The 12,678-nt window shown below is 34.0% G+C and overlaps 1 protein-coding gene across 3 annotated transcripts in view; it reads right to left on the bottom strand.

The window, feature by feature from the left end:
• Positions 1–12,678, bottom strand: part of LOC149534628 (glucose-1-phosphate adenylyltransferase large subunit 3, chloroplastic/amyloplastic-like) — a 362,597-nt gene that overhangs the window by 30,148 nt on the left and 319,771 nt on the right. For all 3 annotated transcript variants that reach the window (XM_089803934.1, XM_089803935.1, XM_089803933.1), the window contains 4 exons: positions 2,173–2,259; positions 1,738–1,842; positions 1,399–1,505; positions 1,240–1,300 (listed from right to left, as the gene is read on the bottom strand). In XM_089803934.1, the coding sequence (XP_089660060.1) occupies positions 1,240–1,300; positions 1,399–1,505; positions 1,738–1,842; positions 2,173–2,259 (360 nt within the window). The remainder of the gene's footprint in view (positions 1–1,239; positions 1,301–1,398; positions 1,506–1,737; positions 1,843–2,172; positions 2,260–12,678) is intronic.

Raw genomic sequence — 12,678 nt, 5'->3', positions numbered from 1 at the left:
TGCATTATGTGGAGAAGTTGGTCTTGAGGGCTTTGAAGAAATTTCATGGTTGGATGCCATGCCTTTGCTTGCACTTTGAGCCATTCTGGATAATGGTGAATACTGCCTACTAAAAAGTGATTGAATGCTAACTTGAGTGGCATTCTCTAGGAGCAGCGAATTGCCTTTATGAGTTGCGAGTTCATGTGTGGTCAACATTCATTCCTACTAGAGCTGTGTTTATTTACATTGAGCTGGGCATACATAATTTGCAGTGCTGTGTACGTCTTGTGGCCTGCAATTTACATACAGGGTCTGCGACCTATACTCAAAGGCAGTGTTTCATCTCTTTGAGCTGCGATTTGTCTTAGCAGCATTTCATCAAAGGTGCATCATTTTGGTTCAATTTGCAATTCAAATGTTTCTTTCAGCATTGAGTATATTTGCAACTAAATTTTAATTGCAAATGCCATCAGTTGTATTTAGCAAGAAATTAAATAGAGTTAAATTTGTGCATTTAGTTTGAGAATTCTAGATGCATTTTAGTTATTGTTGCAAACTCCAAAAGTGCATAATTGTTCACAAACATAGGGGAACTAGAATTTCTGGCATTGTATCAGATTTGAGGCAATATCCTAGTATGGGGTATTACATTAAAGCACTTCTATAAAGTGATTTTTTTAATATGTATCCTTTTAAATCACTTAAGTCACCTTTTTAATAAATTAAGATAATGTCACCTAAAACTATTGCTTTATAGGATAACTTAATTTGATTAATTAATTAATCCATCATGAAGCCCAAAGTTAACCTACAAAAATTAGATAGTCTAAAAGGGACATTTCCAACTACTCAGTGGAAGGGTACATAATGCCCAAATTTTATTTGTTAGGATTCACACTTGGCAAGAATGACTTCACCTTGATCCTCAATTGAACATAACTAATGATATAATAGATCTTATGCAAATTGTCAAATAAAGTGACAATGTAGTTTCACATGTTTCATATGCTTGTGGAAGAATAGGTGGTTGTGAAGTTAAAACACACCTTGATTTTCACAGAAAAAATCATGTAGTTATGATTTATATTGATATCATTGGGTTTTCTTTTAAATATTTTAATGTCATTTATATAGCATTGACATTTGTACATCCATGTTTGAATGAAATGTACTGATTGTTATAAGACAAAGCTTAAATTTTTATGTTTGTATATGAAAGTTAAAAAATGTAAACTTCTACAAGTGACGCATTCAAACCTCTGCATTAGTGATGGTGACATTCTTCCCAATTCGTGCATTTTTGTCTATAATGCAGTTCCTGCCAAACAGGAGGAAAAAGCTAATTTAGCATCCATCTCTTGACATAACACATAAGCACAGGAATATGAGAATAAAAATATGCAATCCTCATCCTGCCTGATACTGGTGTTTTCTCCAATTCCTATAGCAACTCCGCCTTCTGCAAGAAGTGAACTTCTTTCATTATCTGTTTCATAGTAATCTGCACCAAGCATTACTGTATCCTGCAAGAATGAAAAAAAGAAATATATTCCAGAATATAAATGAGCCAACATTGATTGCTTTATCAAAGCTAAAAGTATAGTTATTATAATTTTTGAGCTGCTGTTTTCAAAATTTCATAATAATGGGATAGAAAAGGAAATCAGAACCCCCTCATAAAAACTGATACTTTGGCTCTGAAATTTATTAACACTAATTTAATTTAAATGAAAATGAAAGGTCTTGTCTCTAGACCTTTAAGGAAACACCAGATTCTATGCGAGATCGGAGACCAATGATTGAGTGTTCGATAGAACAGCTTTTCAAGAAACAACCATGGGAAACAATTGAATCCACTATCTGCAAAAGTAAAATAAAGGATCATTTGCAATCTGGGGATATGAAAAATGTATTTAAATAATAATAAATCATCTTGTTGAAAATAGATTACAAAATAATCATTTTTTTCTTTCATTCTTAATGTGTTTTTCTGCATAAGTTAATGAAGTCATGGATGTTACTCCACCCAGCACGGAATGCCTTCAATAAAGGAAAGAAAAATAGAAGGGTATATCATTGAGTTTTGGGTGCATTTTGTTCCTATTTGTGGTCCTATACCACTTAAATTATATGTATTATGTATTGATACCCTGCACTAACTTCAATTACAGTCTCCAAACTACATCGCACCTTAGATTGCTCAACTTTGGTTGGTGGTATACTCCGAGGTGCTGTATAAATAGGCTTTTCTGCATCATAGAAGCTGAACTTTGGTGGCTGCATTGGAAAACAGAAAGAGATGGTCACAAAACATTCTACTATCCCAAGAAATGAAAAGTTAAGTTTACATTTGCAATAATTGGTTCACTGGCACAGTTAACAATTTTAGCTTCCATGTGTGCAATTGCATGAATGCAGCAAACAAGCCACTACTAGGGTAAAAGTGGTGAAATTTTATTTATAAATATAATATTAGTGTCATTTGATTTCCACAATCCATTAGCAATATCAGAATTTTTCTGGAATTTGATTGTATGTGAATTTTTTAGCATCAACGTTTCGGATCACACACAGTGATCCATCATCAAGATGAAGAGAAAGATAATAGAAAAAATTTATTTCCCAAAAGAATTGAAATTTGAACATGAAGAGTTCATTTAAGGCCTTCACCAAAAAGTAGAGGCAAAAATAGAACATACCAACTATGGCTTCTCCTAAATTCCTAATACAATAATGACAAACAATTCATGTACTTCTAGGTCAATTCACAAATAGCCTTTATGCCAAGGCATTATAGAATTGGTTGAACACAATCAAGTTAAAGGTAATATCCATTTAATGATTTATGTTTAAGATCATATATCAATATTTACATAGGTAAAACACAAAATTTCCAACACATCCTAATGCTTAAGGGCAATGAAATGTGGACTACAAAACAAACTATATGTAGACTCATTAGAATATTAAGTGGTCCTAAAGAAGAAAAAATAGAGAGGCCTCTTTCAACTTCAATAAAAGTTGAATGTTCATTTATTAAAAGACATGGTAAAAGAAAGGTTTTCCTTCTCTCCAAATGTGAAGAGACCAAAGAGCACAGTATAGGCGAGCTTGTTTAAGGTCCATTTAAGAATAGAATATGGAAAGTAAAAGTTTCTGGTGTCAGCCTGAAGTAGATTACTTAGAGGCTATAGAGAAAGAACTATAACACACCTCAAAACATAAAAAATACACATAAAGATGTGGATGTACACCAAGAAAGACATCTTTATTTTTTCTTATTGGCAATGTAATGTACATGTAATTTTTTATAAATTTATCCTACTTGATAAAGATACTCCACACTTTGAGATCATTGAAAAACACAATGAAACAAAAACCAAATTTCATATTAGTATCATACAGAGCACTTATGAATTGAGCCAAAACAAACTGTTATGTTACAGGTCACCTAATTTCTTTTGTACACAAAATCAATGAATTACTCATGAAGTTGATTAATGAACTGCCTCTACATAAGTGTTAAGTCCTCCCATGCCTTAAAAAAAATTGTTTTAATAGTATTTTCTTTCAGGAAACTGAATGCAGAGAGGTAGGATTTCCACCAAAAGGTCTAGTTGAAAGAGTTTTTTTCGATAGCTTAGAGATCACAATTATGTGCCACTTTTGTTCTAATTGCTATTCAAAAGCTGAGTACTGATCACTTGATCTTTTCCACCTTTTTAATGGCTAGGCGATGTTTTGGATGGGTTCAAGCATACGGAATGTGCACTCAGCTATCATCTCAAGAAGTTCATAGGTACTGAACACTTAACCTATAGCCACCTTATGTTTAGCAAAGCTTTCTATTGCTTTTACCACTCAAAATGTGTGCCAATTGATTGATTATTCTTTTTCCTATACCAGGTGTGGATCACATAAATCTTCGCCAGCTGCCTTAAGCAACTCTTTCTGTCCATTCTCAAATATTCTTGTTGTGGATTTGGGATGTTTAGTTGGCTGAATGTACAAACTATGCTAATGAATAAATATTTGTTAGTCAAGAGTAGATAAGGTTTTAAAAGTAATCAGTTACTTGGAAGTAAACTATGTTTTGTAAGTGTGTTAATAGTCCCTGCCAAGTGGTTTGTTTGTTAATAGCTTCTGACAGTTGATAATCTTAACTAACCAGGGAGTCCTCTATATGTGCTCATTTTGTACGTGTTGGGGACAAGCTATGATTTTGTTATGGCCCCACTCCTAAAAAAGAATTCAAGTTTTATATTAAAAATAAAGAAAAATAAAATAATAATATAATATAAACTGTCATTAATACAGTAATTATTTAATAAATTATTTATTTAATAATAAAGAATAATTAAAGAATTGAAATAGAATATAATGAAAAAAAATAAATGAATTATCAATACCTTATAAATCACATGAGGACAATGACTATATCAACCATGAATGAAGACTCCCAATTCACAATAGGGAGTCAAGGAAAAGAATTATACAAGCATGAATACAGCATGAAGCAGTCAAAAAACCACAGTGACGCCTCATAGAGACCCCAACACACATTGTCATTAATATTTCAAACATTAACCATCAATAATAGAGCCAATTGCTTTCTTCTACATACAAATGAACATCCAAATGACAGGGTCGTAATAGAACATTGGATCAAGATTCGATAGCTCATACATTCGATCAAGATAAGAATCAAATAACAACAAAATAAAATATTAACATTGAGGTATAGGTATTCATGAAGGTAATCTACACTCAGTTTCATATAACCAGGTTCCTGAAGATTGAACAGCATTAAGGGATTATTCCGGATAAAACACTAGATCCATCTGCAATCCATTCATCAACAATATCTTGTTTGTATGGAAGTTCAATACTTAATGCCATGTGTATACTCTGATTATTATAATTGGAGGGAACATAGCATGATCCATTTGTTGGTGCAATAGAAAAATTCTTTGCTAGCAAGAACAAGGTAAAAATAATATTAATCAAGCATATTCCTAGGTGGCAATTTGAGGGAACACAAAAAATTATTACATAAAAAAGACCAACACTTATCCTGCACCCAGTACTAGAAGAGATTATATGTGTTGGCTAAGTATGAAGTATGAGAATTCATAAAAGTCGGCATTGACATTCTGAGTGGATTAATTATCAGATAGTTAAAGATTTATATGAATTGAGAGAACTTGTTTGGTTATGATGCAAAACGATTGGGAAGGGATCTGACTCTTCAGCATCCAAAGAGTACAACCCCCTCACCATTTGTGATATAAAGGTATGATGAAACTTACTCTAGTTGGGGATAGAAAGGAAAGAAAAACAATGACATAGAGTCTTTTAATATGTATGAAATAAAAGGAATCAGTCAATCACATCTGATATAGCAGTACCATTAGCAAGACATAACATATCATCATATTAGTGGGATCAATTACATAAATTGAAAGATTGTATTACAAACAGAAAAATCAATCACTATAAGTGATAATAGAACTACATCACGACACTTCTATTGTTAAATCAAAGAAGGTTATCAATTTTGCATGTTCAGCAAGAAGAAATTGGGGAAAGTTTCCTGACTTCCTGAATCGTTAATGGAAGGGACATCACAGATTTGTCATGTGCACATTGTAAGTCAATCGAATGGAATGAAGGCTCTATCTCTCTGCAAATTGTATTGTGCTTGATATTCTATGTTTTGTACTTGATGTTCTATATTCTTTAAATTACATTATTGTTTATCCTATGCATTAACATAACCATACCCAAGTAAACATCTTGCATCATTACCGATATGAATCCTACAAATATAATTCATATAGAGTCAGTATGTTGATGTAATGGGCCCACTCGGGGAAGAACCAGAAGTAATTGAAACCGGGGAAGAGAAATACACAAAAAAGACAAATTGACACAAGACTTGGTGTACTTTTGGAAGGTATCCATAAATACGTACATTTGAAGGGAGGCTATCTAGTGAGAGGTCCCCAAGTGAGTGATCTTAAATAGTCTAACAGCGAGTTGAAGTTGATCATCTTCTTTGGAGATTGTAAAGGTTGCCCTGTAATGACCCACAGCTGGTTCACACCTTAACTATACTAAGTAAAATGAAAACCCATATGTTTACTAATTGCAAATTTACCAATTACTGAAATGCCACGCTTAAGTGTTCAAAAGATCAAGGCAATTATCACATTCCAAGAAAGATTTTGTAGATTATCCAAAATAAGCAGAATTGTTATTTAATCAGAATGCCCTGTTCACTAAATACTGAAATGGTGAATAAAATTTGCTGCTAAATTACAGCAATCAGAATTTGAAGTCCATGCTCAGATTACAAATCGAGTGGAATTTATTGTGCATAAATTAAATAGATAGCAACCTGTTATTAGTGCTGCAATTCCCAAACGCAGCCCTTAATTCATAACAAACTCCAACTGCAGCTGCTAACAGTATGAACGCTGGCAATATCCAGCCTTCACACTCAGTCCAAGAACCACATGCAACAGCTGGCGCTGCGTAGGTTTCCGTTCCGGTCAAACAAAGGGCCCGAAGTGCAGTAAAAGACATTCGATCATCAGCCACGCTGCCCCAGAAATCAGGTCCAAGTTGGCAAAGAAAGTGCAGAGAATACCTCATGCTACAACAGACCCAAAACTGGGCATACAAATGCCATAAACCCTCAATGCCAATATGGTTGATTACAGATTCAGTGACAATAATCCATAGGGATATAAATTCCCTTATCTGGGTATGCCAAAACTTAGATAATTGTATAGGAAAACAAAGGATTGAATTACCAATGCGCTTCAAAATAACCCTTCTTCTCAGCTACAGTGAGTAATAGTAAGAAAGGACTCCAAATTCTCCAATGAACAATCAGCTCCTCAACACAAAACTTCTCAGCCACAGTCTGAAATAGTAGAGAAGTAATGGCAAATTGCTATACTTCAGCAGCAAATTGTAAGACAAACTCAGAAGGAAACTCAGTATCTCCCAACCACAGGATATACAGCAAGAGATATTAATAATAATTTCAAAACTTTAATCCACAATAACCTCAGCTACGGATTAAAGGCACAACCCAGCTTCAAAACCCTTATACTTCAACAAGGGCCACGGAATATAAGAACTCAGAAAAGCCACAAAGGAAACAAAAGCATATAAAATATTCAAGCATCCTTTTTTCAACAAATCGGCTTGTATTTATAACCTCCAAATTCCCTTTTGTTGCCAAAATGTAACTTCACTCAAGAAGCTTCACCACACGACATTAATTTGAAGCTTCCTCTAAACTCTCTCACTTGACTTGGTGTAACTAATTAATAAATGGCACTTTCCAATGATAATTCAACTCCCAACTTAAGTGAAATTATAACTTTATAATAAGCCATTTAATAATTATTAATAATTTGGCTACTAAAAATATAATAACTCCCAAGATACTAATCATTTAAATATGTTGTCTGAAGTAGGAGTCATACCCATTATTTCTCCATGTGACCAAATGCACTTTCCAAAAATAGAAAGGGTCCATCTCAATCAACACCAACTTACCACCAATAGTAAGTACACAAAACTAAGCCCAAACGATGTCCGATCTGAGCCAAACAAAGGCCAACCTGTAGCTTACTGAAATGTGGAGAAGATAAGACCCTCCCGACCCAAGCCTCTACCACAAAAGACCCTCTATCCATAATAATTAGCATACGAGGATCACAATAATAGGCTAATCCCTAAAACTCAGATACCGACAAAATTGGGGACATTACAGCCCACATTCAAGACCCAACATGAGAGGGATCAAGTGCAATGTATGCAACAAATACTATAGTGGTACAAAGAACTAAACCAGAGGAAGGAAGAAGAATATGACACTACTAGGAGACATACCCTCAAAAATCAATGCCCATGTAGCTGAAAAAAGATAGAAGATACATATAAAGAAGTCAAGAATTCATACAAGGATTAGTAACATATATTCGGCTAAAAGAACAAAGAGGGGACAAGGATGACTAAGAACAATCATTGAAGCGGAAAACCCAAGTTCATCAAGAAGCACAAGTCAAAGCATTAGTTGTAGTCATAGTTGGGGGGAGAGTAAGAATGCCATTGATGATGGGTAGAAAAAGAGTGAATTGGTAGAATTTTCTAGTCATCTATCACTTTCTATTGAAGCATATAGAGGTCTTTCCAACCAAATAGGCAACCCATCCTTACAATTAAAATTGAACAAAGAGGACAAAGAAGAAAGCCTTGAGATTGAGTTTGTAGAGATTCTAGAGAGTAAGGTACATTAAATCAAACAACTATCCACATTGGAAGAACTAAGGATTGGGGGTAATGACCCAAAGAGCCCAATGAGAAGGGAGTCCAAGAATGAAGAGGAAGGTAACTAAAGTGCAAGCGATGTTGAGGGTGGACATGTAGAGAACTCATGCATGGCCATGAGTGCAAGTGAAGCACCATAACATCATAGGAAAACAATCCAACTAGGTCCAAGGTGCAAGGTACATATCAACTGAGAATGAGATAATAGCCATTGATTGGTTCTTTGAGTTGGATGAGAGATCCATTAACTGACAAACATTAAAAATAGAGCCAAAATATCCTCTCAGCATGATACAGATAACCTAGGGTTGATCTAAGTTTTCCTTAGGGTTTAGACTATTTGTCTTCTTTTCCTTGACACCCTCCAATAGTCCACCCTCCTAGCCTTCTTCATACGCTACCACTCAACAAAGACTTGGTCTTAGTCCTCCTTATGAGAAATCTCTTGAGAAATCCAATCTCCCTATTCTAGAGATACAACCTCTCACATTGAATCTCCCCTTGGGAAAATCTGAACAACTCTAAACTCTAGTACCTTAGGACCTTTCCACCATACTTGATGTTTTGGGTTGTGTAGTTCTCGTTCCTACCCCTAGTATCTCATTTCATCAAACTGCACACTTAGATCCATTTTATTGTCTCAAACCCCAAAATGCACAATAAGGCCTAATAGGAGACTTAATGCCAATTAGACCTCTAATTGAGGTTTTCGCCTTCAATTCTATAAAAGTTCCCAAACAAGCCTCCAATCAATGGAACTCCTGAGTACCATTATGGTACTTATACGAAATACTTCAAACTGGGATCTAGGATTTGAGTTTGACCCAGTCAACCTGAATATGTTGGTTCTAGGCCTATTAGCCAGTTTTGGCTAGGGTCTAGGAAAATGCTTCGCCAATCAATACTTTTAAGGGTTTGGTTCATCCTAATAGGTCTGCACACATGTGAGAATCCCTAACAACATTTGTTTTGTGCCCACAATTGTCATATCACTGTTTTAAGATAGAATTTTAATAATAATTACATGATACAATGTTATCAAGTAAAAATGATAATAAAGTTATATTATAAGTAATAATAAAATATAAAAACAAGAAATAATAATTATTTAATCTATATTATGAATGAAATAATATTTAGTATGATATTTTAAATAATTAGAAAATAATAAAATTACAATGAATAAATAAAGAAATATAGTTAAATACAAGAGACAATATTGTAGAAAGTAAACTTTCTAAACAGAATTTAATAATAAATAAGTAAATAAATAATATAATATAAATTAACTAAATCTAATAAAATGTCAAGAGACGTAATAAAAAGATGTGACTTTCAAATTAAGGTATAAAAGGGAGGAGAATTCATTTTAAAGAGTAAGGAGCAAGAGAAGAAGGAAAGAGTTAAAGAAGGATTTTTAGAAGAGGAATGAGAAGAAAATGAGTGACATCTTTTAGATATTTTCAATGATGAAAGGATGCGACTCTTTGAAAGGGTTGTAATTATGAATGGTTGTGACTCTTTAAAAATATTTTAAATATGAAGAGTTGTGACTTTTCAAAAGGATTTTGATTATGAAAGGTTGTGCCTTTTTGATAGTATTGTAATTATGAAGTGTTGTAACTTTTTGGTAGTATTGTGATTATGAAGTGTTGTGACTTTTGAAAGGATTTTGATTATGAATTGTTATGACTTTTTCAAAGGATATTGATTATGAAAGGTTGTGACTTTTCAAAAGGATTGTGATTATGAAGGTTTGCAACTCTTTGAAAAGGACACTAATGATAAATAAAATATGGGAGGATTAAAAAAAGAATTATACCTAAGAGAGTTGAACTACAAAATCATCAAAGTAGAGAAAGTAAAGAAATTAAACTAATATATATTGAATGTTGGGAATTAAAGTAATATACATTCTATGAAGGATTATAAAATGAAAAACTAAAGGGAACTAGAGATGTGTTCATTTCATAAATAAATATGAATCATTTTGTGGATAAAATTATCAAGATCAAGGATTGAGATGAGAAATTTATAGTTTTCAAAGAGATCAAGTAAGAATTTGGTAGAGGGCATTCATTAGAATGTCGAGTTTCTTTTAAAAAAACTCAAAGATTAGAGGACATTCTTGATTGAATGTCAGGATTCCAAATTGGAACCTAGAGAGAGATTTGTAGAGAATCTCTTAGAGACAATATATATTGTAGTGGTTAATCATATGCATATGTTAGAGACAAGAGACTTGGTTAGAGGTGGGATCTCTACCAAGTAGTGATTATTAATGAGTATGCTCATTAACAGAGATCCAAAAGGCCTTAGGGATGCATTCTTTATATGATGGTTGTCCAACAAAGATTTATTCTCACTATAGGGTTGAGTAAACCAGAGAAAGACTCTTCCTAAAGATTAGGAGGGGTTAGAAAGGGTAGTACTTAGTTAATAGCTAATTATTTCATCATTACTAACATGTAGTATCTTAATTTCATAATTATATATATTTTTATCATGTACTAACAATCTACTGCAAGTGTCGGGAAACAGGGGAAAGAATGCTGAAAGGGATTCTGTCCCCTCTGATGATGAACTCTTAATTAAGAGTAGAAAGAAAAAGAAAAAAGGAGCTGGCTCAGGATGCGAGTGACGACATTGACATTAAGGAGGTGGACCTGGATAGAAACAAACAGGGGGAGTAGGACCACTTTGAGCCTAACAAGGAAGAGGATGACCAAGGGTTCCTAAAGGGAATCATGGGTAACCCAGGGTCAATAATGAAGGATATTGGTACCCTAAAACAGAAAATGCAGGATATATTATAGGACTTTGATCAGCTCAACAAGACGGAAAGGGGGGAGAGAACACTGGGTTAGCACATTGATAGGCTCTCTGAGGTTATTGGCAATGCGGAGGAGGTAAAAAACTTGATGAATCATGTGCCAACAATTGAAACTAAGAATAGGAACCTAGATCAGTTTGGCAAAGAACTTCAAAAAAGGATGCATGGTCTAGATTCTAGAGTGAGTAACATGGAGAAGACAGTCAAGAAACTAGCAGATCAAAACTGCAATATTTTGCACATTGTGGTTGACAACTTCAATACCTTGCTGAACAAGATGGAACAACCAAGACTCCCCTACGGTGAATAAGGACCAAGGCCTGAGCAAGTGCACGAGGGCTAATTCCAAGAAGACTGAAGGAATGGAAGCTAAAAAGTTGGATGACATGAAAGCTTCTGTGGAAAATATGAACATATTAGTAGACCAAGCTGCGAATCTGTTGAAGACTCTATAGTTGTCTGGAAGCTATCTTTTTGCTTTTCTTTTGTTGTCTTTTACTGCATAGTTGTTCTTTGGCCTCTTGTTTTTTGGCTTTTTCTGTCAGCTTTCTTTTGGCTCTAAGGCCTTCTATTCTTTGAACTTTTATGTTATTGTTTCTCTGATACTTTGTTAAAGGTTTTCAGTCCTTTAAAACCTATTTTTACGTAATCAAAATAATCTACTGTAGGTTGTTCTAGTGTTTGCTCCTCAAACTAGAAGTGGGGACATTTCAAGACTCATGAAAAACAAGCTTTGTTTGACATCTCTTGCTCTTTCATCTTGATGATGGATCAGGTAGTGTGATTTGAAACGTTGATGGTAAAAATCTCCACACAATCTAATCCAGAAACTGATTTACATAAAAACAAGCTTGCTACATAAGGATGCCAAGCCTAGGGCTTCTGAAAAAATTTGTGGGTTCCATGGATCATTCCCAAATATTTTGCAAACTATAGTACATCCTTAAACCGAAAACTTTCCAAAGATTTTGCCAGAACTAATGAAGAAATCTCAGGCAAAGTTTGTTTTTGTTCAGGATCTAGGGTTTTGGTTCCCAAATAACCAGTTTTCATTAAATTGATTGGATCTCCTTGTTTAGAGAACCAAATGGCTTCAAACTTATTGCAATGAAAAGTTAATTCACCTATCTACACATTGATATGCATAAAATATAGATATCAATCCACCATGAATCTCACCAAGTCAAGAAACAATAAAATTGCATGGAAATCTTCTATAATGTCCCCTTTTTGGGACATTAGAAATATTAAGGGCATATTATATATAACATTAAAATTGACTTCAAGAGCGTGGTCTTAAAATATAAAAGGTCAATTTAATATTACAAAGTGGGCAAAAAGGACAAAGAGAGATAAGATGAAAGGCCAGGAAGGGAGTCGAAGAGTCACAGCTATGAAGATAAAAGGAGATGACACTAATTCATTTGATATGCTTGGATTTATTATTCAGATTTCAGTTCTCTCTTAGGAGAGTATTCGAACAGCTTCAACTTTCATCTCACATGTAAGGACGT

The sequence above is a fragment of the Cupressus sempervirens genome, chromosome 10, assembly GCF_028749045.1.
Source record: "Cupressus sempervirens isolate cs-2001-9-10 chromosome 10, ASM2874904v1, whole genome shotgun sequence".
NCBI lineage: Eukaryota > Viridiplantae > Streptophyta > Pinopsida > Cupressales > Cupressaceae > Cupressus > Cupressus sempervirens.
Note: the sequence above shows the minus strand (reverse complement) of the source record. Positions and strands in the feature narration are given on the sequence as shown.